This window comes from Chaetodon trifascialis, chromosome 12, assembly GCF_039877785.1.
Source record: "Chaetodon trifascialis isolate fChaTrf1 chromosome 12, fChaTrf1.hap1, whole genome shotgun sequence".
NCBI classification, from domain to species: Eukaryota; Metazoa; Chordata; class Actinopteri; order Chaetodontiformes; family Chaetodontidae; genus Chaetodon; species Chaetodon trifascialis.
Genome location: NC_092067.1, coordinates 6,046,377 through 6,073,545, shown reverse-complemented (window position 1 = coordinate 6,073,545; position 27,169 = coordinate 6,046,377). Strand labels below are relative to the sequence as shown.

General features: G+C 41.6%; 1 protein-coding gene across 1 annotated transcript; it reads right to left on the bottom strand.

Annotated features, from left to right (window-relative positions):
* Nucleotides 1-48: 48 nt before the first annotated feature.
* cryl1 (crystallin, lambda 1) lies at nt 49-26,986 on the bottom strand. The gene is made up of 9 exons (XM_070975957.1): nt 26,850-26,986; nt 25,744-25,851; nt 23,824-23,950; nt 20,758-20,919; nt 18,816-18,911; nt 18,495-18,593; nt 9,276-9,384; nt 4,129-4,235; nt 49-1,376 (listed from the first exon to the last, which is right to left on the bottom strand). The coding sequence occupies exons 1-9, from the start codon at nt 26,873-26,875 to the stop codon at nt 1,272-1,274; spliced, it is 939 nt and encodes a 312-aa protein (XP_070832058.1). The 5' UTR covers nt 26,876-26,986; the 3' UTR covers nt 49-1,271.
* Between the last annotated feature and the right edge of the window lie 183 nt (nt 26,987-27,169).

The window sequence follows — 27,169 nt, the reverse complement described above, 5'->3', positions numbered from 1 at the left end:
TTCACAAGCTGAAGATCAGCCAATCAGGTGGACAAGTTCAACCTGTTTGTGTGACTAGTTTGAATTTATTAGCATCGCTAAACACAGCACTGAGCTCCATAATGATAGGTCCCTGCTCGCACCTCTTGTCCTATATTGTCTCAGGTGGCTGATCATTTCTGCCTTTGGAAACCCCCAAAACAGCTGGACAGCTTGATCAAATACTGTTCTTTCTATTATTTGCACTACACAGTGACACAGTCTTGTTCATATTCAACCATTTTCAGACAGATTTATCCTAAAGTAGATGAAGTAATCAGTGCAAATTTCACATTTTGATATTATGAGTAACATGACATAATGCTTTAAAAACGTGGCAATATGCTGTGTAAGCAGTAGCCACAAGTGTACTAACAGATGCCCAGGGTGACATTTGCTTAAAGCTTTTAAACATTGTTACCTCTGAAACTCCCGCCTCGTTCAAACAGCACACTGTACATAAAGTATATGCACATACTGTACACATATATGCATTTTATTAATTGTGGTAAAGGTGCAACTTATCACATGCAACAGTCACTCTGGTCTGAAATCTCTGTGAAATGAAATCTGTAACATGAGCAAAGCAGAAATGGCGAAGCGAGCCTGAGCAGCACTCGTGACATTTTTCCATTCCTGGATGCAAGACATTATCACTAACCAATAGACGCTCCACACATCATCCATTTGCTTTGCTGAAGGGAACAGAGGCCACTCCAGTTCTCATCCAGACACATCTAATATTTGATTTCACAGTTTTATATAGTTTCTTACGTGTATTGATCAAAACACACGTTAACATTTATTCAGAAAATTCATTTTTCACAGGAGGCCATTCTGTGGTGTGTCGCACCAAGTGAGATGATTGCTTTTAATTCAGTTCCTCAATGACCGCACTGTCAGCCTTGAGATCAAAATGTGACAAAAAGCTCAAATATAGTGTATATTTGGGAAATAAACCATTTGAAACTGAGTCTCTTCCTCTTAATGGGTACCAAATCACAGTTCTTTCATAATGTTGGTAGTTATGTGCTACAACTATCCAAAAAAAGGCAGTTTAGAGCTTACCTGTCTAGAAAATGACATGATTTTTTCCATTAGTTGCTGGAATAACAGTTAACCAAGAGGTATCAAAAGCCTCTTGCAGGGGTCATGGTCATACTGATAATAATGACATAACATTCATATTCTCTGTTAGCTGTCATAATCAGAAGTACTGTTGACTTTGGGCCCTGCATGCTGATTTTTGGATTTTAGTGATCCTTCTTCAGCTTGGCCAGACCCATGAGGAGCTGGTCTCTCCTCTCCATCCTGGCTGACAGATGCTGCTGGTCACTGGGAATCAGCTCACACATCTCCTGTGGACATCAGGGAAGGAAACATATGTGACCAAAAGCAGATTGCTAGAGCTAAGATTAAAAGGCTTTCAGGTGACAGAGCCACCCTCTGATGGCCACACTGGACTTCCAATGGGTGAGAATATGACTGATCTGTTTGTTTTTAACTGGAAACTGATCCTCTTGACACATTTTGTCTTTGAGTAATGTTAGTTTGTGCATATAATTAGCGAATGATGACTTCCCTGCTGTAAATGTAAACCTGATTTACACACTGGGTAACATGTTTGGTGTGAGCACGCTCTAACTCAGGTTGCACAGAGACATACGGTTTCAGTCCCGTGGTAACGCTCGACTGGTCATGTGTTGTGGCAGACACAGTTAGAAATGCGTGTGGATAATAAAGCTAGCAAGGGTTCACATCCTGGGTACTGGCTGGTCAAGATGGCTTCATAGTCATGGTGGAAATGGGGGGAAACGAAAACAGCATGACCATGAGACGTGGTGTGAGCAAAAAAAGACCGTCAGAACAATGTTATCTGGTATGACTGGTCTTGGGTTAGCAGCTGAGGTGAGGCTGGAGCTAAAGGAAAGAATGCATTGGGACACAGAGAAATTATGCTTCAGTCGTGGTTTGATTTCATACTTAGAACCAATTTCCTCAAAGAAAGAAGCAACACACTGTTACCTTTCAAATGTAAAATGGGGTGTGTGTTCATACTCCAAACCAGGGCAGGAATTTCAGGGGGGGCATGAGGACCATGGCTGCTGTACTCCCTCAGTTTGGCCTTATGCTCTTCAAAAAGTGGCCTTGATGCCCTGCCAGCACTGCCCTAGTTGATTTCACCATTTTCTCCTCTTTCCTGTCAATACAGTTTTTAGACACCAATGTCTTGTTGAAATTCTGAATTCTTATCAAAAAATCAAGTGCGACGCTGGTCATATAACCAGTGGTGGGTCTGAGTTCGAGCCTGGTATAAACTGCTGGAAAACCGGGCCATTTATGACTGTTTAACACAAATCTAGCACTGGCCAGACATGAGACTTAAAGTCACTGATAGTTAAACTATGTATCAAAAACCAAATCATCCTTAACCCTTAAATTTAATTCATGAATCCTGGAGACTTAAAATCTGACAGCACCAAAGGCCAAGTGGCCTTGTCCCTAAACTGATGAAACTCCAGGCCTGATTCAAACATTTGTTTTCAGTATTCCTTTAAAACCTGGGTTGGCTGAAGATAATGAGGTGGGACTCTTTGGTCTTGCATCCATTGTTGCCTTCATACCAGTAGAAAATTCTGCTCCTGAGTGTCAATCTGTGGAACTTCTGATTAGAAACTGGGACACTGTGTAAATGCAACTGATTTAGTCATCTTGCGAAGGCAAGATTCAGAGGGAATATGACTTTGTTAACAACTCTAAACTCATGCACTGGTCCAGAGGGTTTCTCAGAAAACAAGGCCGCAGCCACTCTCCAAACCAGTTTACCTTCGACTATTTATTGCACTGGCTCAGGGTTTCACATGATGACCTTCTGTGGCTAACATTTGACCAGCCTGTGACAGCATGTGACTCAGTAATGTCTACTTAGCAGAGAGCTATTTAGTGCTGGGCGAGAAGGACCTCTTGACTTTCAGTCATGCAGAACTAAAGACACAATCAGCAAACATTCTCTTCATTTGACAGAATCAGTGGGAAGAAATCTGTTGGGATTAAATGCCACTGATCTGGATAAATGGATACTCTTCCATTTTACATGTTATCCTTAAGCTCAGTGTCTGGGCGGCACGGTGGTGCAGCAGGTAGTGCGCGTGCCTCACAGCAAGAAGGCTGCCGGTTTGATCCCCAGACGGGGCCTTTCTGTGTGAAGTTTGCATGTTCTTCCCGTGCATGCGTGGGTTCTCTCCGGGTACTCCGGCTTCCTCCCCCAGACCAAAAACATGCTCCTTAGGCTGATTGGTGACTCTAAATTGCCCCTAGATGTGAGTGTGAGTGTGAGTGTGAATGGTTGTTTGTCTCTATATGTTGCCCTGCGATCGACTGGTGACCGGTCCAGGGTGTACCCCGCCTCTCGCCCGTTGACAGCCGGGATAGGCTCCAGCCCCCCGCAACCCCGAAAGGGATATGCGGTATAGATAATGGATGGATGGAGGGGCTCAGTGGTTCAGTCAAACACACTGTACATACACCACTAGGGGTCTCTCAATCAAAACAATGAAAATAAAAGACATGGTTTGATGATATTTCAAAGGATCATGGGAGTTGTTGCCTTCATTGTTAAAAACAACCACCACTGCAGATAAAAATCTATGTTTACCGACGAGGCAGGTATTCAAGTTTCATCCACGTTACCTTTGCTGACTTCCTTCCTAATTCTTTGAAGTATCATCTGCTGTTTCCCATGTAGCCACAGAGAGGTGACCAAATGAAACGCACCACTACTTTCAATAAAGTCAGGGATTCCTCTGGGTTTGAACGTTGTTTGAAACATTTCGGATATTGTAATTCAAGTTCAATTCAATATTCCTTTATTAGTCCCGCAAGGGGAAATTCCAGTTTACAGCAGCACCAATAAAGCGGATAGAGTAAAAACAATAAGTATATGCAAAAGAGTGAAATAAAAAAAATAAACATCATCTTAAGAAATTATAAATAGTATTTGTTAAGTACACTACACTATATACCATAGCACTAGTCCTTTTGAGAGTTTACTATGGAAAGGTTACATATTGTGCGTTTAAAGCATGGTCTCTTTCCTGCCATCATACTTACATCAATGATCTTCTTGGCTCCCTCAGCAAAGAAATCTGGTACAGGCCCAAAGGAGGTCAGGACCCTTGTTATGCCCTCTCCATACCGTTTCATGTAGTCTCCTAAACCTGTGGGAGGACAGCTGATCAGAGGCGGGAGCCAGGATTAAGAACACGGCCAAACAGCACAAATCTAACAGCAGTAGGTTCATATATGCATCATGAAATACGCCCCAAAGTCACCAAAACTTGCAGAAGAAATTGCTTGCTCTTAAAAGTAAAAACTCTGCTCCGCTCCAGGAAAACACATGGTGCTGGAGGTAAAATATCACATTTTGAAATGCTGTCCTCCCCTATTAGGTGTTCCCCACAGGTGGACAATATCAAACATGCTATGGGAGGCGTGAAATCACAGACTAGGACTTTCAATCAATCAACAAGCTTCTTCAAAGACATTCATGGGATTCAAAATTGTGGCTGGGTTTGTATTGTGCACTCGTAGCTGAAGGCTATAACATGCATCTCTGTGCTACACGTAAATGAATAGGATTTTTACACTTTGAACTCACAGAATGACACAAATTGGCACTCAGCATCATACTACACATTCTTAGACGTGTGCTCATTAGCTCCTCTGCAAGCCTCTGCCAAATATGGTTACCCATAACACCCTTCCCTGCATACATCTGCAGAACAACTATGTGCATACTTGCAATCTTGCACTGAACTGTAAACTGTGACTGCATTTGTCATATCTCAAAGCTTCAATGCTGTGCGTTGTCAGCGTTAGAGTAATTATTATTATTAAAAATATTACTGCATCCAAGGAACATTCCCATGTTCTTCTACAGTAAACAAAAGATAAACAGTAAAGCCCACTGGATGTCGACTGTAAGATGCAGCACTAGGCTGATGACAAACATGAAAACAAATAGTAATAACAATAATCATTTTCTCACAGTTTAGGCAAAATAAACTAACTTGTCATAAAGTAATGCTCTATTCTCTAATGGATATTTTCTGTTATCATTATTATTATTATATCTCCTGTTATTTTATTATTATCCTAGGACTTTAAGATGAGCCTCAGTCGTCTGAATTCATTGACTCCACTGAGAACGACGGTGTTCAGTAATTAAGTCTTGTGGTTGTGGCTGTCACGAAAAGATGACATCAGTCACTCTGCAATGAGAACTCCTCCTTGCTGACAGTACGTGGTGAATTCCTCATGAATAACTCTCCAGTCCTCTGAAGCGTTTGACTTTCTTTGACTCTCAGGGTGTTTCCTTGGAATTATTCTGTCATTACTGGCATTGATTAATCTTTAATGATTAAGAGGTGTAGATAACAGACACGTTAGCTGATGAATGATTCATGCGCTGGCCAAATAATCTGTTAAAGATTAATAAATAAGGATTCTGTTTTATGACCTGACCACCTCGCTGTTGTATTCACTCTAGGTCTAAGTCAGTGACTCTAAGTCAAATTATGAGATCAAAAGATGCAAGTGTTTGTCCCTCTGCTGGTCTGCAGTGGTGCTCTTCTTTAAAAGATCAACGAAATGAAGCTGACTGGGCTATTGATAATTGCTTACTTGCTAAAATGCTACATGTAGCACCTCTATATAAACATCCTTCAGCACACAAGCAAAGGATTGTGGTCAAATAAGTGGTTGCGAACTGGACAAAGAGGGCCAGCGTTATGGTTAACAGCAGGTGAGGTATATATATACACACACACACACACACACACACACACACACACACACACACACACACACACACACACACACACACACACACACACACACACACACACACACACACACACACACACACACACACACACACACACACACACACACACACACACACACACACACACACACACACACACACATATATATATAGCGCCAGGGTGGAGCAATCTGAACAAAGAAAGATGTTCCCTGGCTACTTGGGTGGGTAGCACGGTGGCACAAGTGGTAACACTGTCGCCTCACAGCTGGTGCTGGGCGCTGGTGGCATGTCCTCCACCATGCCTTGGTGCCTGCTGCTCGAGGAAAAAAAAAAAGTGGCCTTTCTGTGTGGAGTTTGCATGTTCTCCCCGTGTTCACCCAGGGTTTCCTCCGTAATAACCCCCACTAAAAACATGCTAGAAGATCACCACCTGACCGATGGTGACGGAGAAGTGCTGGTCCCCGGGCGCGGGCGGCTGGCAGCTGGCAGCCCACCGCTCCTGGTCTGCGGCGGAGGATCGACAGATCGAGGATGGGTCAAATGCGGGAAAAACTAATTTCACGGAAAGCATGGCGTGTAGTGCAACTAACACCTGTGTGATGTGATTAATAAAGTACATTTCTTCTTCTTCTTCTTCTTCTACTTCACACCAGCTCTTTAATTAAGGCAGGTCAGAAGGTGCCCATTTAAAATAGTTTTGTCACACTGAAATGAAGTTTCACACAAAGATTTCAAAGTGGGACGCTTGTACAGTATGAAGTCAAACCAATGGAAAAATGATTGTAAAAGCTTTCACTTTTTTTCTTTAACTGTTGCTCCTCAAACTTTCAGGCCAAGCATGTGAGAATGATGGAGCTGGAAAACTGAACATGTAGAAACTTTTAAAATTCATTTCCTATCTCAAGTTTTATCCTGATAATAAACTCAGAATGTTTATATGAAACTTAGCAGGACACGCTACATGACGCAGCAGTGTGATAAGTGTCATCTACCTTCAACCAGACACAGACTTTGTGTGGGAGGAAGATAGAAGAGTTATTTCAAGCTGTGATATTCCTCTTTCACTGCCGTTTTTCTCAAATGCTCATGGTCCGTGTATCAATGTATTTATTTATTTTTTTTTAAAAACATTAGTAGCAAAAATAGAAAATGAAATGATAAAACTTAAAAAATGGTTTGACACAAACATATTAACAGTTAACTGGAGTAAAACTAAGTTTATGGTGTTTACAAATAGAAAAATGGATGAAGACGCATCATTGTCTATTGATGGAGTTTCAATAGAAATGGTGACAGAAATGTGTTTTTTGGGTGTAGTCTTGGACAATAAGTTATCATGGAAAGCACATATCGCTTATATACAAAAAAAAAAGGTGTCTAAGAATATTTATGTTTTAGGGAAAGCAAAAAAAGTATTAAATTACAATGCAATGAGGATTTTGTATTGTTCTATTATTTTACCATATCTTAGTTGTTGCATTGAAATTTGGGCTAACACATAAGAATACCATAAAACCATTGTTTTTATTACAGAAAAGAGCAATAAGAATACTTCATAACGTAGATTACAGGGAACACACCAATACTTTGTTTGGAACATCAGGATTATTGAAGCTCAAAGAAATGGCAGAATTACATACGTTATTATTTATGTTTAAAGCAAAGAAAAAATAAGTACCAGCAAAATTACAAAAATTCTTTTTACTGGTTTCACTGGATATAAACAATAGAAGATGGTATAACTTTAAGCATAGATTTGTAAGAACCAACTTAAAGCAAATGTGTACTGCTGTTGTCCACTGTTGGTGTTAAGAGGTGGAACTCACTGACAAAGAAAGAGAAATATTTCTCAGTTTAAGAAAATGTGCAAACAGAGGCTGAGAGCATTATATGGGAATGTGGAATAGCTAAGGAGCTAAAATGTGTAGTATTTATTTTCTATTTTGCATTATATATGTTGGAAAAAGGAAAACAGTCTTCTTTTTCCTCTTTTTTTTGACAAAAAAAAAAAAGGCTGGATTTGTATTTTGAATTATGACAATTTCTCTGATTGTAATTGTTTGAGAAAGGGGCAGGTATAATAAGTTTTCTTCTACCTGCTCCTTTCCAATCTATGTTGATTGACTGGAATGAATGAATAAATAAATAAATAAATAAATAAATAAAATCAAGGATCGAGCCCAGTACTATCACATATGGCTCTGCTGCACGTTCAGAGTCCTGGAGTGGATGGTTCAAGTCAATGGTGAGCTTCCCAAGAACTTCCCACAACAGCCCCATGTTTGCTGAAGACCTCTGCAGAGGTTGAAAGTGAGTGGAAGTTTAGACATTTCAAACTAAACATGTTTCTTTTTCCACCGGCCTTTCACTTCTTCCACCATGTGTCACTACATGCTGTTGTGCCATAAAACAGTTTGGTGGATTTAACTTTCTCCGTCCATAAGCCAAACCCAACACTTGTCACTAGTGCTCTGTTGGTTGCATACGACAAACACAAACAGCTGAGCAAATGAGTGTAAAGAATATACTGGCAATAAAGAATGGAGAGCACATCACTATTTCAATACATTGTAGGAGCAAGCTGCAAACTTTTCAGAGCTTCCTTTAAGACAACAGGCAGCAGGTTTTCTTTGGATTATTCCGTTAAAGGATAATGCTCCCCTGTACAGGTAAGTGGTTTCCAAAAGCCAAGTCATTAGGGCAGAGTAGAAAGAGACAGAGACAGAGAGCCTGAGTGCTCCAGTATCTGATTGGAATGATTTAAGGACGGGAAGTCACATCAGGAGATGGTCTTAGCAATCTTTTGAGAACATGATCATGCTACTGTTTCCTGAGCAGAAAAAAAACTTCAGTAGAAAGCTCCAGCACTGTAACTACAGGTAGAGTTGGCACCTGGTTTGAAGGCCGCGATGTGTGCTCTGCGAGTTTTGGATTACTGGTGTGAGGGAGTGCATTCACTGTTACTCATCAAAAGACTGCTTTGTTCTGCCAAAGTGTCCTTTTTGTGTGTGTACACAGTCAGGGTTACTCTCTGGGTTTCACACTCCCCTTTGATATTCTCCATCTCCCTGAGGTTTCACTCTCAGTCTCTGTCTTTCTCTGACACGCAGAGGAACGCCACAGTATGGTACAGTACATGTATGCTGTGTTGAGACATGTCACTGTTAACTCTCACATTTTTTATGTGTCTATGGGGCTGGAGTTCTCAGAGAAAGCTCTTGAGGAATGACTATTACTGTCATCAAAATATGTCCTGAGCTAATCACTTCAGGATTGCACCTATGTTTAGACCGACATAAATCACATCATGCCCCACGACGTTTGTCGCCTGTCATCTCTTCAGTCAAATTAAGCTTAGTTAGGCTTCAGAGGTACGTTGGGTGCTGATCTTCTGTTTATCTGAGCAAAGAGTCCAAAGTGGGCAGATTACCTTCAGGTGCATTGAGGTGCATCGTTTCCATGGGACCTATGAAGGCGTAACGCATCCCTAGCCCCTCTGACATCACCAGGTCGATGTCTTTGACAGAGATAATGCCATCCTGATGGAGAAATGAAGAAGATTAGAACAGACACTTGCTCATCTCACTGACTTGATTTCCATGAATCTCCCTTTCGTATTCCTTTCAAAAAGGTCAGTTACTAAGTGTGTGACTCGACCTCCCTACAGCAGCTTTAAAGACAATCATTTCTTTATCTAACAGATTGACTCTAAGCCATCCATCAGGTTTTCCACTGAGTACCCCGGGTGGAGGATTGCATGGCACTGGTGCTACCAACAAACAAACACAGCCCCAACTCTTTGAATAAAGCTGCACTACAACTTTAAGTCTCCAGATGTAAGCATATATTTTCCCTGGCAGTTCAACAAAGTCGTGGCTTTTTACCCCCAGGGTTTTAGACCAACCAAGTTCCCTTTGATCCCATCAGACTACTCCCACCATATAGAGTTTCCCTAATCAGCCAATTCTGTGTCCTCAGGATTATGCAGGCAGTACAGGGAGGAGAGGGTCTGAGGATGGAGGGACGGATGGAAGGAGAGACAGAGGGAGTGGTTCAGGTATCTTTGGGTTAGAGATACCCCTTGGCCGACCACGAAGGAAATCAAAGCTCGGATACAGATACAGAGAGCAGGGTGAGCTAGAGGAGAAGGACAGGGTCGTCTTTGTTTGGGTCCTGCGTCCAACAACGGGCTTGTTATCTGAGCAAAGCGGGATGGTGGGTGGGGTCTTTACTCCACAGCAATCAATGGAGGCAACCAGCCGCTTTCTCAGCCACTCTGTTTTCCAATGCTGGCCCTGACTCAAGGACTATTTTCTGTTTGTGTGTGTTTGCGGGTGAAGGAGGGTTCCTGTTATGTAAGAAGGATCACAAGGCCACTCTCAGGCCGCAGACCTTGTTGCTCAATGTCAAACTTCTGCTGATGTTTTGATCTTTTTTGGATTTCTGTTCATTCTAGTTCGATGGTGTAATTCTGATGCTTATAAGCTGTAAGTGCACCTGACAATGTTGCAGTCCTGTTTTTGCTCATGTAAACAGAGGGTTAGCCCCCACCTGACAAAGATTTCATAAGTGATGACGATTCAGCCTTCTTGTATATACAATCAATTTACACATTCTGCACCCTGAACGCATTGGTGATTTTCCAGTTAGTCAGCAGGTGATGCCGAGCAGTCAGACTCTGCTTCCTTGCAATATTGGTGGTTCTGGAAGATTGTTCATGGAGTGACTAGTTGTTGGTCATGAGATGGCTACCATTGTTTGTGGCTAGTAGAGCTATTTTATTTGGCAGAGCATGGCCATATTAAATTATCTGGTGCAACAGCCTCTGTGATACAACAGGTCGTTTTGAAGTGTTGTGGTAGGAAAAGTTGCTAATAACAATAGTAATGGCTCCTTTCTGTTTGAGTGTCCCTGGAGGTAATGAGAATGTTTCAGTGTGCCAGCGTGCACAATACCAAAACCCTGAAACCAAAGCATCTAAATGGAAATCAGCCATCATTAATATTATGTTTTTCACACTGTGACATGTCAAAATTTCTTGTGTGAAAAAGGCTTATAGCTTACTCCATTTTGGACCCTTTGTTTCCTCAAAGGTCATTACTGCAGTGACAGTTGGCAATTGGTCAGTGGTGGAAATTTGCATATCATAATTACTGAACTATACACATAAGAAGGATTTGCTTTGCCTCTATAAGCAGGCCATTACACTGAATGTAAGGCGTAGTAGTCGCTGTCATAAAGGCAGGCGTGAACGAGGTCAGGAGAACACTACTGTCACAGATGCCACACATGCCTGTTGTGTTTGTTCCCTGCACATTTTAATTATGGTATAGTAAATGAAGTGCCTCAGGTGCATGACACAAAATATGTCACTTGCACCAACAACCAGACCAGAAATCCTTCAGTGTGTGTCACTGCATTGTGAACTTATGTGAGTGTATCCTCTGTTGTGTAGCAGAGCAATGCCAGCATTACAGTTTTAAACAAGCCAGTAGTAATTGTACACAGTTCTGCATTGACTACAAAGAGCACAGAATGGTGTGCATCATGTTTTAATAACTGAGGGGCTATAAAGTAGCAGCGTCGTCACCGTCCTGGTTAAAATAATTCTCATGCAGCAGCTGAAAGGCAAACACATTCTATATTGTGTTTTGAGGACTATTAACTTGTATGTATCTGCACAGCTTGTTGCTTTATTCATTAAATAATACATTATTTATTGCTTTTGGTTAACAATGCATATTGCATATTATACTGAATATGTGTTGTTCAATTTTTGTCACTGCTTGCAGTCCTTCTGACACAACAAAATGGCAAAACGCAGTAATTTATTCCAAATCTTGTTCCTCTGTCAGTGCACTTTTTTGTTTAAATATGCACTGTTGGGCTGCAGTGTCCAAAAATGTGCTGAAATGTAAATCTGGTCATATTCTAAGAATTCATTTCACGCTGACGCTGCATCCATCCATCATTGATTGTAGACACACGTCAGGGAGAGCAGAGGGGTGAAGCACAGGTCGGCCGGTTCATCTAGTTATCCTGCTCTTGACTCATGTAGCAATTGAGATTCACAGCTTATCGCCGTCTTGAGCGTGGACTAAAATAGAAACCACCGCTTGTTGTGAAAATCTGTTTTCTTCTAAGGTATGTTAAGGTGAGTAACACCTTAGACATTCAACATGACCTCATTAAAGCCGGGCCCACATGCTGAGCTATGACAACTGAAACTGAATAATGATCATTATTTACCTATTGTTCAACTACCAAAAAGACAGAATGGTAATGTCACACAGGTTTGTAGCCTAAAATCTGTCAAAAGGTCTGTTAACAGTTAAGCAAAAAACTGTCATCATCACAGGAATTCTTCTTGACTTAATTCAGGATGTACCAGAGATACAAAAACCAAAACACGGCCACTACTTCTCATGAGAAGAGTAAGAAGCGGTCGTCAAGTCACTACAGTACAAAAGATTTCCCTGCAGTTTTACATGATTGTGAGGATTACGCGCCCAAATTTTTTTAAACCTATAAGAAACCTGGCTGGTTACTCTTAGGCACACAAGGATGCTTATGATGCCTGTGAAGAATGTGAAAACATGATTATAGACTGTGGACAAAAGGCAGTGTTGTAACCACCAACATAAATCATAGTTCTGCTCCAATTAACTGTCACAATAAGCCATGTAAGGTATCCCAGCAGGCACAGTAACAGGGCCACTGAAATGAAATGATACCAAAAGAATAAGAAAAAAGATTTGGACATCTCAATCACCAAAAAGATTGGCGCTGGAAAACAAAATGCCTGGCAAAGCAGAGAAAGAGAGAGGTCAGAACGCTGTTTGTTAGGGCCCACAATATGAGCCCACAGCAGAGTCTTAAAACACTGATCAGAAGGACCTACTGGGAATAAGACTTAGTGCCAAGGCAAGCTGTACTGTAGTCACTTCCAGGCCCAGTTGCCATTAGTACAAAGCGCTGTTCATCAACACATAACTTCATGTAATAAAATTTCTGGTGCTGTGTTTTCAGATAGACAGACACTGACCTCTGGGTGGAAGTCTGAATTTCACAGCAGCCATACTCAAACAAAGTGGACGGGACAAACAGTGCAGAAGCTAAGTTTAGCCTTTTATTTTTTGATTTGTACTTCACTGTGAATGCTTTCAGTTGATCGGGATGCTTTATGATGCACACAGCAGGGGCTCCTTCTTGGGCTAAGTTTGACACTTTAACAGCAGTGTGGCATTTTTGTCAGCTATGACCTAAGAGAACCCTCAGGGTTAATTCTACACAACAGGAGCCTCACAAGTGAGTGATCCATGGACAATATGGAATGTCATGTAGATATGAGTCTGAGCTTCCACAGGCCTGTGTGAAGACATAAATATCACACAGTGGATGCATGGAAGTGAAGTTATAGCCGCACAGAGTCAGGAGGGAGACGGGCACAGCAATCTCTGCTTTCCTTAAGATACACTGAACGCTTGCATTCGTAAAAGCTGAAAGTCAGTGGAATGTTACTGCGAGTGACTGTTGTTCTCTTGAGTTCGGCACTGACTGACCTAACAAGGGCTTTCACCTGACTGCACGCCCACTTGGCTCATCAGTGGACCAAGAAGCTCCTCTTGAAACTAAGAATACAGTCATTTGAGGAGAGTTAGAACAATGTCAAAATTCTTAATCCTTAAATCTGTATGTTGTTAAGTCCAAACTGAGACTATGCACTTTGTTGCAGGTCATCCAGTGCTCTCTTTCATAATGCCTGTCGCACTGGCCTTGCGAGTGTCTAATAAATGCAACCAATAAAGAATCTTCAATAAAAGTCCGCCTCAATAAATAATCTTGAGTGAGTGAGTGCTTTTACAAACATGTCACATTCCTGTTTCATTTCCACATTTCACAGAAATTCATCCAATGGTTCCTGAAATCTTCTGGATAACAGTGGTGGACTGACAGACCCACAAATGGACACTGTCATTCATAGAGCTATGCCCCTACTGTGGCTAAACATGACCATACAAACAACTCTTCTCTGACAGTCTGAAGAAAGCATGGAGCTGATTAAGCTTCTCAAAGGTTGTTATTTATTGTAAAATCATTCTATTGGATTGTTATTGGATTAGTTCAGTTCATTCATTTGGTAATTGTCTTTATACTGTAAATGTTTGAACTCTGGGGAAATTCTCCCTACAGCCTGCTGACTGATACCACTCACACACACAAGCACTTCAGTGAACATATAAATGTCATGAGGACATATGTTTCCCCAGGCTACTGCACAATTCCATCAGGGTTTGCTTCAGGGTCATTTTCTGGCAATCATTCAGCTGGAAATTAACTGGAGGACGCCTTGACATCAAGAATACAACCAATAGTCACAACATTGTAATGAACCTTTGAGAACACGCATGCCGTAGACTCAAAGTTACCCTGAGGATGTAGCAGGAGAGCTAATTGAGTTGAACAGGCTGTTGCGACGGTTTGTGCACATTCCTCTTGTTGACAAACTTAACTCATCATCTTCTCACAGTATATCCTCATCACTCTGCTTTAAAGGTGCGAGCAGCTCAGGAACATCAACTGATTTCAATGGAGAGTTTTATAGCCCCATAGTGACTTAAGAGCTGTTTAAAATGGCCATACAATCAACACTACTCCAACAGTCTAAGGCAAATCTGAAACCAATGCAATTTGTCAAAATGTATTTATTGCAGGACCATTGTCTGGGATAGTGCTTAGTTCAGTTCATTGTTCTGGCAATGTTGAGAGAAACCTTGGAAAATCCACCGAGCAGCCTGCTGACTGATGTCAGTTAATTAACTGTGACGCAAACAAGCACTTCTACGAACACATGAGAGTCATGTACTAATTTCCATAGGATACTGCACAATTCCTCCAAGGTTTGTTCACCATCATTCAGCGGGAGTTTAATTGGAGGACGTCTTGACATCAAGAATGGAACTAATGGTCACGACATTGTAATGAACCTTTGAGAACACACATGCAAAGTTAAGCTGAGGTTGGAGCAAGAGAGCAAATTGAGTTGAAGAGGCTGTCGTGACAGTTTGGGCACATTCCTCTTGAAGACAAACTTAACTCATCATCTTCTCACAGTATATCCTCATCACTCTGCTTTAAAGGTGCAAGCAGCTCAGAAACATCAACTGGTTTACTGGAGAGTTTAAAAGCCTCATAATGACTTGAAATGTGCAGTTGCAGAGATTGCAGAAGACATCTTGCGGTCATCAAGGTGACGTCTATCAGCAACTCATGTAAAACAAGCTTCATCAGTCTTCCAAAACATGTTGACTTGGAAATTGAGCTGTTGGTACACGCCCCATCAGCAGTGACTCAATCTTGTGCTGACTCTTTCTTTAAATAATTGAATGATAAGGGAGAGTGTGTTCAGAAAAACTGATCAAGGGCAGAAGTGAAAGTAACAAGGACACACATGTCCATCATCATAAACTCATGCGAATCAATGGAAATCCTACTATTAACTGACAGCAGAAGAAATTTCCCTTTATGCATTCATCGTTCATCAGAACTGTGGACAGTTCTTTCTACAGTGAAAAAAAAACCCTCTTGTTGGAAGAACATTGTGAGATTTTTTATTACGCCCATTCAGAAACGACATCAGGGTAATGCAGACTTTTGTTGGAGACTATGTGGCACTAGTGGAGCCAATCATTTCCATATTTTTTGGGACTGCCGGGTTATTAGGGAATTTTGGGAAGAAATTCATAAACATATAACAAATGTAATGGGGAGGAATATTACCTTCAATTACGAATCTATGTATCTGGGAGACATTGACTTTCATAATTGGAACAAGAATGATAGAAAATTGTTTTGTGTACTATTGGCAGCTAGTAAAAAAACTATTACTAGAAAATGGCTTAAGGTAGAACCACCCACCATCGAGGAATGGATGGATATAGTTTGTGAAATTTACATTATGGAAAAATTGTCATTTTCTTTAAGAGTACAGAGAGAAAAGTTTTATCGGATTTGGTCCAAATGGACTGCCTATACAAAACCTGTAAGATCTGATTTCACTTGACGTTATTTGTACTTTGTGACAATCCATTCTTCATTTAAATTACTTTTGTGGGTACCACTTGTATAAGAATTTTTGAAGATTTTTTTTGTTTGTTTTTATTTGTTTTCACTGAATGTGAAACTGAGAGGCCTCAGGATGTGAGCTCCCCCGGTTCTGTTCTTTGAATATAGTTACTTGAAAGACTCAAAAATATCTTGGAAGAGCAACATGGAAAAGACACTTGGACTTTCTGAAACTACCCCCATCTAATATCAAGCGGAATGGGGTGGTCAAACCAAAGGAAAAGATATTTTAGTGGTCCGGGGAAGGATTGAAAGTTGTAAATGAAAATGTAAATATTTGCTTTTCCAAATAAAAAGAAAATATCAAAAAAAAAGAAAAAAAAACCCTCCCGGTGTAAAGTCACATGAGTGACTTCAAACCCACGGCTGTAAAATAAAGTAAGATTATCTGAACAATATCTTTTCCCTTTTTCAGTGTGTTTGTCAGCATGTCTTTACAGATGTGTCCTCGGCTGCAAACTTCTGTCACATCACAAGATGCTCTGCCAGTGGACTGACCTCTGATCCGTGCTTCGCAAATCTTGATAATTCTCTTGATATTTTATCTAATTTACTGTGAGCCTGTAATAGATCTCATTGAGGCCCTTTCATGGTTAAGCAGCTAATTGATTAATGGATTTGGAATTGCTGGAGCTCTAGTTACAGATTTCTATAAAAGGGCATAATTATGCAAACTATTGGGGAGATTTGCCATCATAGTTCTTGCTCTTATTTAGATTTTAATTGATACTTAAACTAACCTTTGAAAGTATTTCTTTTAATCAACCTGAGAAGAGAGAGAGAGAGAGAGAGAGAGAGAGAAAGAGGCATTGTCCATCAATCTGATAGAGTAACAACGTGTATGAGTACTTATGTACAGGGACAAGAGCACAATGTGCTGATTTAGCTGTGAATGAGCTGCTCTTTGTGACACTTCTGCATTGAAAAGAGATGGAATAGAGAGGTAGAAAGAGAGAGAGACACTGATCTCAGTCCCTCTTTGGGGTTATTATGGCCTGTGTGTGCCAGCCCTGGAAAGAATGATGGCATTTGTTCTGACAGTAGCAATTAATCCCCACAGAGGGCTGAGCTAATTCATTACAGCTTTAATTATCTTGTAATCAAGTCAACAACCAGGACAAAGGAGTTTTTCTTTGGCAGAAATAACCAGTAAGAGATTCATTCCAAACTCAGGAACCCACCACAAACAACTACTCTGACAAACTGATTGCAGGTATTGAAAATATTGGTAATCAGTGATCAAACCCCTATGACATCATCAGCTTCAGTCAGACTACACATTTACAACAGTCTGTGTTACAATTTGGGGACATGCGTTTGAAAGATGTGAGCGTTTATTAGGTGGGAGAGTCTTAAGAAAAATGCTATTGCTTTGCATTATGGGAAAGGTCGGATCCAGGCTTTTTAGAGCTTGACGCTCATTATGGAGTAAAAGTGGGGATATTTTGGCCTCCACTACATCAGTGAGACAACAAGAAAGAAAGCCATCATGGAATATGTAGTGCAAAAGTTTCTGAACCTTCTACAGAAACATTACTCAGTGGAGAGGGAAGTTGGAGGTTCTGATGTCACAATGATCTTCATGTGAGTTCAGCTCAGGTAACTATTGTCATCACACTCATTGTCCTTATTATCACTCTAACCATTCCTCCATGAGTGAGCATGTAATGGTGCCTGTCATCAGAGGCTAAAGCTCACTTACTGTCATTGTGTTCCTTTTTGGAAGGGGTCGTGGAGATTATAGCAGTGGACTGACAAGGGGCTTCCTCTTCTCTGCCTCTATTACAAATCCATCAGCAGCACAACAAAGCCACACAAATCCTCACTGAGACTGAGGAGCTCTTGTCCAAAAATCAAAACAAACACGCACACATACATTCCTCTGAGCCTTAAACTTATAAAGACCTAACCGTAACTATGTGTAATGACACACCAACATGTTTTGGTTGGACTGGAAATTAAAATGCAGTATTATTGTCGTAAGCAGCGTGTGACAGCCCTCCCCGCCACCTGACTTCCTGTGTTTTGGGTCATCAGAGAAACTGGCAGCACCTGAGTGGTGGAAGGGCCCAAAGGAACAAAAGGTCTGCTCTGCCAGGCTGTTCTCTCTCTGGATGGGCAGCCCCTGCATCTCCTCATGGCCTCCACATTACTGTAGCTTCATTTGGTTTACAAATGTTACACCACTCACACACATGCTTTCATTCATCCATGTGTGCCATGCAGTGACTCCATATATCCACACCCCATCCTATTTTCATATAAAAATAAATTCATAATCTATATGTAAATTAATCTGGCTTTTGAAACTACTGTGTGTGTGTGTGTGTGTCTGTGTGTGTGCGTGTGCGTGTGCGTGTGCGTGTGTGTGTGTGTGTGTGTGTGTGTGTGTGTGGACCCCCTCTTGTTACAATCCCAGCCAAGCTTATATCAAGTGCAATAACTGACCTGCCATTGAGACAACTTAACTGGTTCACCTAAGGACAAGACCACCACCCAGAAAGGGAAGCCCCCACACACTGACCTGGACCAGCCTCCAGGACTCTGCGATTATGGCCGCCTGTACTCTGTTGAGAGCAAAGCCATCAATCTCCCTCTTCAGACAGACGGGCGCCTGGCCAACCTGTACGATGAGAAATTAGTCATGACAAGAACGGCAATAGCTCCTTGGATACAGTGCTGGTGTCTCTGCATGTTTAAGAAAAGAAAGTAGAGATTGTACATCAATTACATTCCTACCAACCTCAGTGCACCCAGGGCTTGAACTGATCTGCTTCATAATTATTTTCTGCATCTGACATAGCAGTAATGGATAGCTGAAGATTTTGTGATCTGGGATCTTTACCTTTGTCATTAATGCATGGGTGGTGTCCATAACGGTCGCTGCTGTCTCTGGGTGAGGTACCAGCTCCACCAGTTTGACATAATAGGGTGGGTTTACCTGGAGAGCACAGGACAACAACACAGCATCCAGTGGGTACTTCACTAAAGCCCACTTGCGTGGCAAAGTCTTGAGAGCTGGTCTGTCATTAGGGTTACTGCATTGGACTTTTTTCTGATAGCAGGCCACACTGCACTATGACACACCTGCCTATACCATAACCACATTACACTCATCTCTACGTTATGCTGCACTATTCTGCAAAATACTGCACTGTTATCTTAGAATACACAGCATGATACTACAATAACAGCACCCTCACTGACCACTTGGATGAGATGCTTAATACAATGTAGCAGCTGAATCCTACACTTTTGGCTGAACATTGAAAATCTTGTAATTCACTGCAGTGATTCATACATACAAGCATGACTCATTCATTGATTTTGCCTCAGTTTTACACTAATGTACCTCATTCATTATTATCATTGTCAGCTGTTTTGTGATTTTGTTAGTATTGCCATCGCTGTCAAAAGAAGGTGGTGGTGGTGGGGGGGGTTGACGGGTTCACTATTGGAACAAGTCATGTCACTGTATTGTTCTGGGGTGCTGTGGGTGCTGGTGGCGTGTCCTCCACCATGCCTTCAGTGCCTGCTGCTCGAGGAAAGGGGCCTTTCTGTGTGGAGTTTGCATGTTCTCCCCGTGTTCATCTGGGGGATCCTCCATATAAAACCCCCTCTAAAAACATGCAAGAAGATCACCACCTGACCAATGGTGACAGGAAGGAACTGGGTTCCCGGGTGCTGCTGCCAGCTGGCAGCCCACCGCTCCTGGTCTGCCGTGGGGGAAGGACGTGACGGGATGGGTTAAACGCGGAGTAAACAATTTCACAGAAGCATGGCACGTGCATGTACTGTTGATTTATGATGATATTAAATCAGACTTCTGTATGTAGTTTAGCATTTGTTTTGTTCTAAACTTGAATTAAATAATATATATAGAAATGACACAAGGAACTTATTACATATTGTAATGAGTTACTGAATTTGTGGAATCCTAAATCACTTTTTTGGGCATTAAATAATGAGGTTGTGAAGTTAAAGGATCTTTTGATCAGAATATTTTCGAACCTATCATGGTACTGCTAAACAAAGCCTCAGCATCAACATTAACTGACTGCATCACCATCAGAGCTCTAACATCTGGTTAGTGAACAGTGGAATACTGTTTGCAACAGAACCAACTGTCCTGTGATAACAGACTTATGTGATCATGTAAAGTATGCAGTATCTATAATGTTAACAAAATGGATGTAATTCTACAAATATGTGTATTTCCTACACCAACAATAGGTTAGTCATGATGAATTTTAGCTATATAATAATGAGTGCAAATCTGCTTTTGTGATTAACAACTTTGTAATTGACTTGACATGATCTAAAATGTTGATTGACAGCTCGGGCTGAAGAATTGACCAAAATATTATCAAAATTGCAATATGACCAAGTGAATATTCAAATCGCTGGAGCTGCAATTGTGGTGCTACAGAGCTGGTGCTACAAATCATATGAATCTACTATCATTCTGCAGATGTAAGGGAACATGCTTGTTTGATACAGACTTCAGCAAAAATTAAATCATCAGTTTAAGATTTTCTTCAAAGAAAACGAAATGCAAAAATTACAATTCCCCCTAAAATCATGATTCATGACACAATTATCTTTTCTTGCAAACGTAAGATAAATGAGGGCGAAATGAAAGAAGGGGAACTTCCACTAGATAAAGCAATAAGGACAGGGTAACTCCACATACATGACTGGGGAATTAACTAAACTGGCTTCCCAGGTTTGTCATTCCTCTGGTTGAAGTGCCTTTCCACTGATAGCAGCGCTGCGGTGGCACTAACCGGATGGGAGACGAGGCAGCGACTCCTGTTCTGTACTTTAGAGAAGACGTTGCTGGGCACCAGGCAGGAGGTGGAGCTGCTCAGGATGACGTCTTTTCCCACAAGATGCTCTACGTCCTGGAAGACGCTCTGCTTGACATCAAGCTGCTCAAATACACACTCCTGGAAAACACATGAAAGCACATGCATACAAGGAAAGTGTACACACACATAGAGATGTGTGGGTGTGCACGTGAACACACACAAACGTTAGGTTTTCATCGTTTTTGGGACATTACATAGACTTGCATTCATTTCCTGGAGACCTATGACAATGTCCTCTGATAAATAAAACCAAAACTATCAGTGGAGATAAACACCACTAAAGGTGAGTTAGAATGTGTGTTTCTTTAAGATAATGTGAGTGAATCGATCATTTAACTTCATACACTTTAGCATCAATCATTCTTTGATTATAGCAAAAATTAAAAAGTTAATCCATTATCTATCCATTATCTATACCGCCTATCCCTTTCGGGGTTGCGGGGGGCTGGAGCCTATCCCAGCTACAATGGGCGAGAGGCGGGGTACACCCTGAACCGGTCGCCAGCCGATTGCAGGGCCACATGAAAGGACAAACAAACATTCACACTCACACTCACACCTACGGACAATTTAGAGTCATCAATTAACCTAATGAGCATGTTTTTGGTCTGTGGGAGGAAGCCGGAGTACCCGGAGAGAACCCACGCATGCACGGGAAGAACATGCAAACTTCACACAGAGAGGCCCCGTCTGACCCGGGGATCGAACCGGCGACCTTCTTGCTGTGAGGCACGCGCACTACCTGCTGCGCCACCGTGCAGCCCAAAAAGTTAATCATACATAATAAAAAATAAAAACAGTGTTTTGCTCCTCGGTATGTAGCCACTGAAAATGTGCTCTGACAAATTGTATGTTGCAGGTCAAATTGTTCAACATTTTAAAAACTGGACACGCCCACTTTGGGTTTGGTTTGTCGTTTTTTTGGCCCTCCTGACAGTGTCGGAAGGGAGTGGCTGAAAAGCTGTAATGGCATGTTAATATGCTCTTCAATGGCATTTGTGTGTGTAGAACTGCAATAACTGGCTGGACAAGCAGCATACCTGCTGCGTAGCTAGAAGGGCACGCAGAGAGCACAGACCTCTGCCGGGGCCAAAACAGTCCACTCTTCTATGACATGCACATCTGCTAACATTGCTGGCAATGATGCGTCATGGGTGTGTGAGTGTGCATAATGAGTGGATGAATGCTGGCTCATGTCGTAAAGCAGTAAGACTCGGAAAGCTGTATGTAAATACCATCCATTTACCAGAGCTGATGTTTCATCATCCATCCATCCATACAGTCTGTTTTAATGTATATGCTCTGTTTCTCATTTTTTGTTTTATTTGAGCAATTTCATGACTTATTTAACTTTCTAATGGGATATTTTGATTTGTAGCAAATCATATCTCCTCTCCACCAACAGGGAAATAGATTTATCTGAGTTGAGCACTGTGTTTGATCTGGAAATCAGCTGTCTGGAAACATATTGACTGAAGTGAGGAATGTGAGGAGTGGCACTGTATGTGCAGTCCACGGTCCAATGGTATGTCCCATACTGTTCCCATGCACCAAGTGCAACACCATGTAGCTAGCAGGTTAGCATTGGTTAAGACAGTCACGAGTTATTGATGTGCTCTGTAACCAGTCTTAGGGAGATAAACTCCTGTACTTCCTCTACTCCACAAGGAACTGTGATCTATTACAGGGCGAAACATGTAGCAGATGGTGTCTTGCTTTCAGGAAACGTTCATTTGCTTATGCGGCATTTCCCTGTTTCTAATAAGTCCTCTATTGTTCCTTGTTTGAGGGAATATTGATTTACTCTGGCCTCACCTGTCTCTCTGTACTCTGATCACTGCCGTAATGAAGAGCACCATTGTCTGCTTTAACAGAGTCAGATTCAAGACCTTTGGCCTAAAAAGTTCATTTTCTATTATATTTAAAGTGGCTGTGTTACACATGACTGAGTCAGGAGGATAAGCAAGTATCCATTGTTGTGTCTGTTTGCGCTCTTATCGTGACAAAGATGAGATGAGTGATTTGACGCTAAAATGTCGGGTAATGATGTCAACAGCAACAAAGCTCTTTGTATGGTGACTTTCTCCTGAACCTGTCAAAGGAAAGCTCAACGATTATTAGTGAGTTTACATGAGACACAGTTCATACAATGGCTACTGAAACCTGACAATATCGACAGAAAGTGCTGATATATCCTGGTTCATTAGAAAACATTTCGTTTGGATTTATTAATGATGGGCCACAAGCTAAATCTGATTCATAAGTACGAGGAAGGAAGCGACATGACATTAAAGAAATCAGACTCTGAGATGTGCATTTAATGCTGTGACACTTGACAGGCACAAGCCAAGGACGGTCGTAATGACCATTTCAGTAAATACTACACAGCACTGAACTGTCTGAAATCTGATTTTCCTACACATAAGAAGAGTGGACCATGTAAAATAGCGACTGCTTCTGGGGAAATCAGTCTAAACTTTGCAAACTGCGTGAAAACTCAGCTGTGAGATGTATGTTAAGGTTTATTCAAAACGCTGTCAGTGGTGTCTGACATATGCTTTATGTGCCACAAATGAATCAATGACTTTGCGCCCCCTTGAGGATAATCAGTGTCATTTTGAAAATGCCAGAACATGCCATACTGGGGGAACTGTAGTCACACCAAAATTTGATTTATGGCACATGACTCCATGCTTGTCAATTAAATCAATTAACCAACAGTAAAGCTCCCTGTTGGGTCTCACACTTTACACCATACATTTGAAAATATCCTCACTGCAGTGGTGGGAGGCAACACGTCCAAAGTCTGACCACATCCAGAATACATCTGTTGTGTCGAATGTGTGATGAATGAACAAGTGAGGGATAAAAACAAACTAAACCAGCAGAGAGGAATTTATCTGTGCTTCTTCTTGAGTTTATCATGAGGAGGGTACGGACAGACTGGCATGTGCGGGTGCTGGGAGTGGTCAAGTGTATCACCTGGACAAAGAAGGCTCCCTCCAGTGCCTGAGCCAGGTCATCGTAACTGCTGAGCAGGGCGAGCTGCTGCGTGGCGCTCAGCTCCCCTCTCAGCATGTGGGCTTCCTCAAGCTCCTCCAGCTGCTTCCTGAACCAACACAAAGCCAAAGCTGCGTTTAACACTCACACACACACTTTCTACAAAGACTTCATGAAACAAATTGTCCCTTATGACATGTAACATTACTCTTGATATAATCCTTGTTTAAGTCATGTAAACAGATTGAAAATGGAGCCAGAAACCTTTGGGTAGATTTTACAGAAATGCTTGTGGGCAGATGCCTGAATGCTGTCAGGTTGGTTTTCCAGCCAAAGTGCAAAGCAAAATTAACTAGCTGTCACTCATGGCAGCACAGGAGCAGCAATTACTTGGAAGATATTGTTTCAAATGAGTCAGCGACATGCATACATGAATTTATTTGTCAAAACAAAAGTGACGTAAAGGAAATCACACTTTACAAAAACAGGGTACGGCATTAGGGACAGTCCTCAGAGCTTGTTCAGCAGGAAATCGCACACAAAGGGACACTGAAAGACCAGTGCAGTGCCTCCCTCTACTGTTCATACAGGCAACTAAATCTGCAAGAGTCTGTACATGAACTGTGTAAACACCAGAGGCAGCAGCAGATGAGCTATTTACAGGATGAATCAAAGACATATTAATGACATCCTGGTGTAGAGTTGGGGTTTAATTCACACGTTCAAAAACTATAGATCTACTTTATATTAGGTTGCTTTTTTCTGACAGTATACTCAACAGCAGTTTTCACCAAAAGCCCTTTGTCATTCACCAGCAATGTTTAACTAGCGATGACTGGGCTATGACAGAGTTTTTAGGCCAGAGCATGTTTGTCCATGTGTTCTTATAGTAAGAGGAAGTCGCTGATCATGCAATGTCCATGTGTCTTCTCTGTGAGCGCTGGAAGGAAGAACAGGTTGTATTTTGGACAGGACCCTCGTGACTCATAAGTGCACGGAGGCCAGTCTGTATGTCCTGTTCGTGTTTTGAAGCCACACACTCCTGTTAGCTAACACTAAACTAACACTAATAACATAATAGAGGCAGATCATCGTCAGCTAAAGAGTCACTCAGTCAACCCCAGAGCTCAGCGAACTGTGTTTCTCATGTTAGCCTAAGTGTCATGTACCACACAGATAGTTTGATGTAATTTGCCAAGGCTTGGAGATATTGCATGCAGCTCAACTGGAACTCAATGGCATCTGCTTTGTGGTGCTCACAACACCAAAAACCATGTCACAAATATAATGACGTGGTTACTTATGATAATCCATTTTGACATTCAGCTCTCCTATATTTGTATGGGCTATAATCAGTGTATTTTCCAATATATACACAATAATAGTAGATTTTGTTTTATTGTTGCTCTTTTTGGAGCCCTTTTGTTTGTTTCTGCTGATTTTTGGTGCAGTGGGCATGTGACAATTTTGTTTTCCTTACCACTGCAAGTTGCTATTTCATGTGTAAAGTCGGTTCTTTTCTCCTCTGATCTCTTTGCATTTGGCTTGTATTGTGCTTTTGTGTTGACGCTATGTTACTTTGATTATCAATTGTCATTTTACTGGTACTGTTTTGTACAGACCCCAGGTAGACCAGCGACCACTTTGTAGAAGCTAATGGGGATCCAAATGAAGAATACAACTGTGACCCAACCATATTGAAAATCTCTCTGTAACTCGAGCTACCTTTTATTTCTATAAACATGGATTTAGGATACTCCTCCTGTCATGGCTGACAGGCTGATCAATGCACAGAAAAAAAGTTGGAGTGAGTCTTTAACTAGATGGAATATTACATTAGTTAAGACCAAGACATGGTGGTTTATGATGGAAAAGACTGCATTATTGTGCAGTGAGGCTGACCTGATCTCTGTGATGGCCTTGGCAGCTTGTCCTGGTTGGTTGTCATAGATCTTCACATTGAAGCCTCCACCTATAAACACCATAGCCCAGGAGCGGCCTATCAGCCCACTGAAACAACACACACACACACACACACACACACACACACACACACACACACACACACACACACACACACACACACACACACACACACACACACACACACACACACACACACACACACACACACACACACCAGACATTTCAGATGTTCACTCTTCAGCTGAAATCCCATGAAACGATCTATGCAGTTGAACACCGATTGTGACAACTGGCCTGGTCTTTTTCATTCTGTTCTTACTGCTGCGGTGTGTCCGCACCATCACCTCCTCCACCGACATGCTTCAGCACATCCTGGTTTATGTTATTCTGCAGGATCTCACGTGCTCTGTCTGTCTCTTTTTGTGCTCCTCAGCACTTCACTCTCTTCCCTACACGGGGAGGTGTGATACACAGCAAAGGCCCAGGAGGTTTTGCTGTTGCTATATCTAAGTGTTGATTTGCAAAATCCCGCAGTGGAAATGTACGTTTGTACAATGTTTACACAAATACTGCAAGTAAGTCTCAAACCCTGAAAAAAAGAGCAGTTCATGAATTGCTGTGACGCTTTATGTTTACTTCCCAGGAGTACAACAGGTCATTTCAGAGGTCTGCCAAGTCTTGCTGAATCCATACAAAGAATGATCAAGGAACAGAAAACAGGTTAAAATGTAAGCCTCAACAAAGCAGGAGCCTCAATACAATGCTAGGCTACTTGATAAAGTGGGCTGAGACTAGTTTGCAATGGCCAGGACTGTAATATGAATGACAAATATTTGAAAGAGAAGCTGCAAAGGTATTATGATAACGTAAAAGAGGTCAAGAATCACTTGTTAGCAAAATGCAAAGAGATCTAAGGATGCATTCAGAAATCATGTTTGGGACAACCATCGCTAACGTCAAACAGAACCATTCAAGAGCAATCACTTCACAAAAACAGTTTCTAAGTGTGCTGACTTTCATGTCAACTCCATGAATACGTTCCACGACCAGCTGCCATCATAAAAGCGTCTTGTCTTACTCACCTGCCAATCACAGAAATGATCTTCATGTCAGAGGAGTTCACCTTAAGAAGTTCAGCGTGCAACTCGGACAGACGTTACCTTAAATTTATACAGGCCTGCTGAACGCATGGGTCCGCTCGTATCAAAAATGTAGCACCGCCCCCCTAGAGTCACGCTGTCACTGCGTACGGAAACCGAGAAGGACAGAAAGAAGCCAAAAACTGAAATAACCAAAAACAACACCAAAAAACAAAAAAACACATATCCGCCAAGTGTTAACAGCTTCTGTTTAAGTTAAATTAACATTATGACAGCATTGGGACAACTGAGGAAAAATTGTG

Coding starts and splice junctions, on each gene's coding strand:
- cryl1 (XM_070975957.1), bottom strand. CDS start 26,875: ATGAAGATCATTTCTGTGATTGGCAG. Junction 20,920..23,823: donor AGGGAGCCTTCTTTGTCCAG/GTGATACACTTG, acceptor TGTGTTTTCCAG/GAGTGTGTATTTGAGCAGCT. Junction 18,912..20,757: donor GCTGCCTCGTCTCCCATCCG/GTTAGTGCCACC, acceptor TGTGCTCTCCAG/GTAAACCCACCCTATTATGT.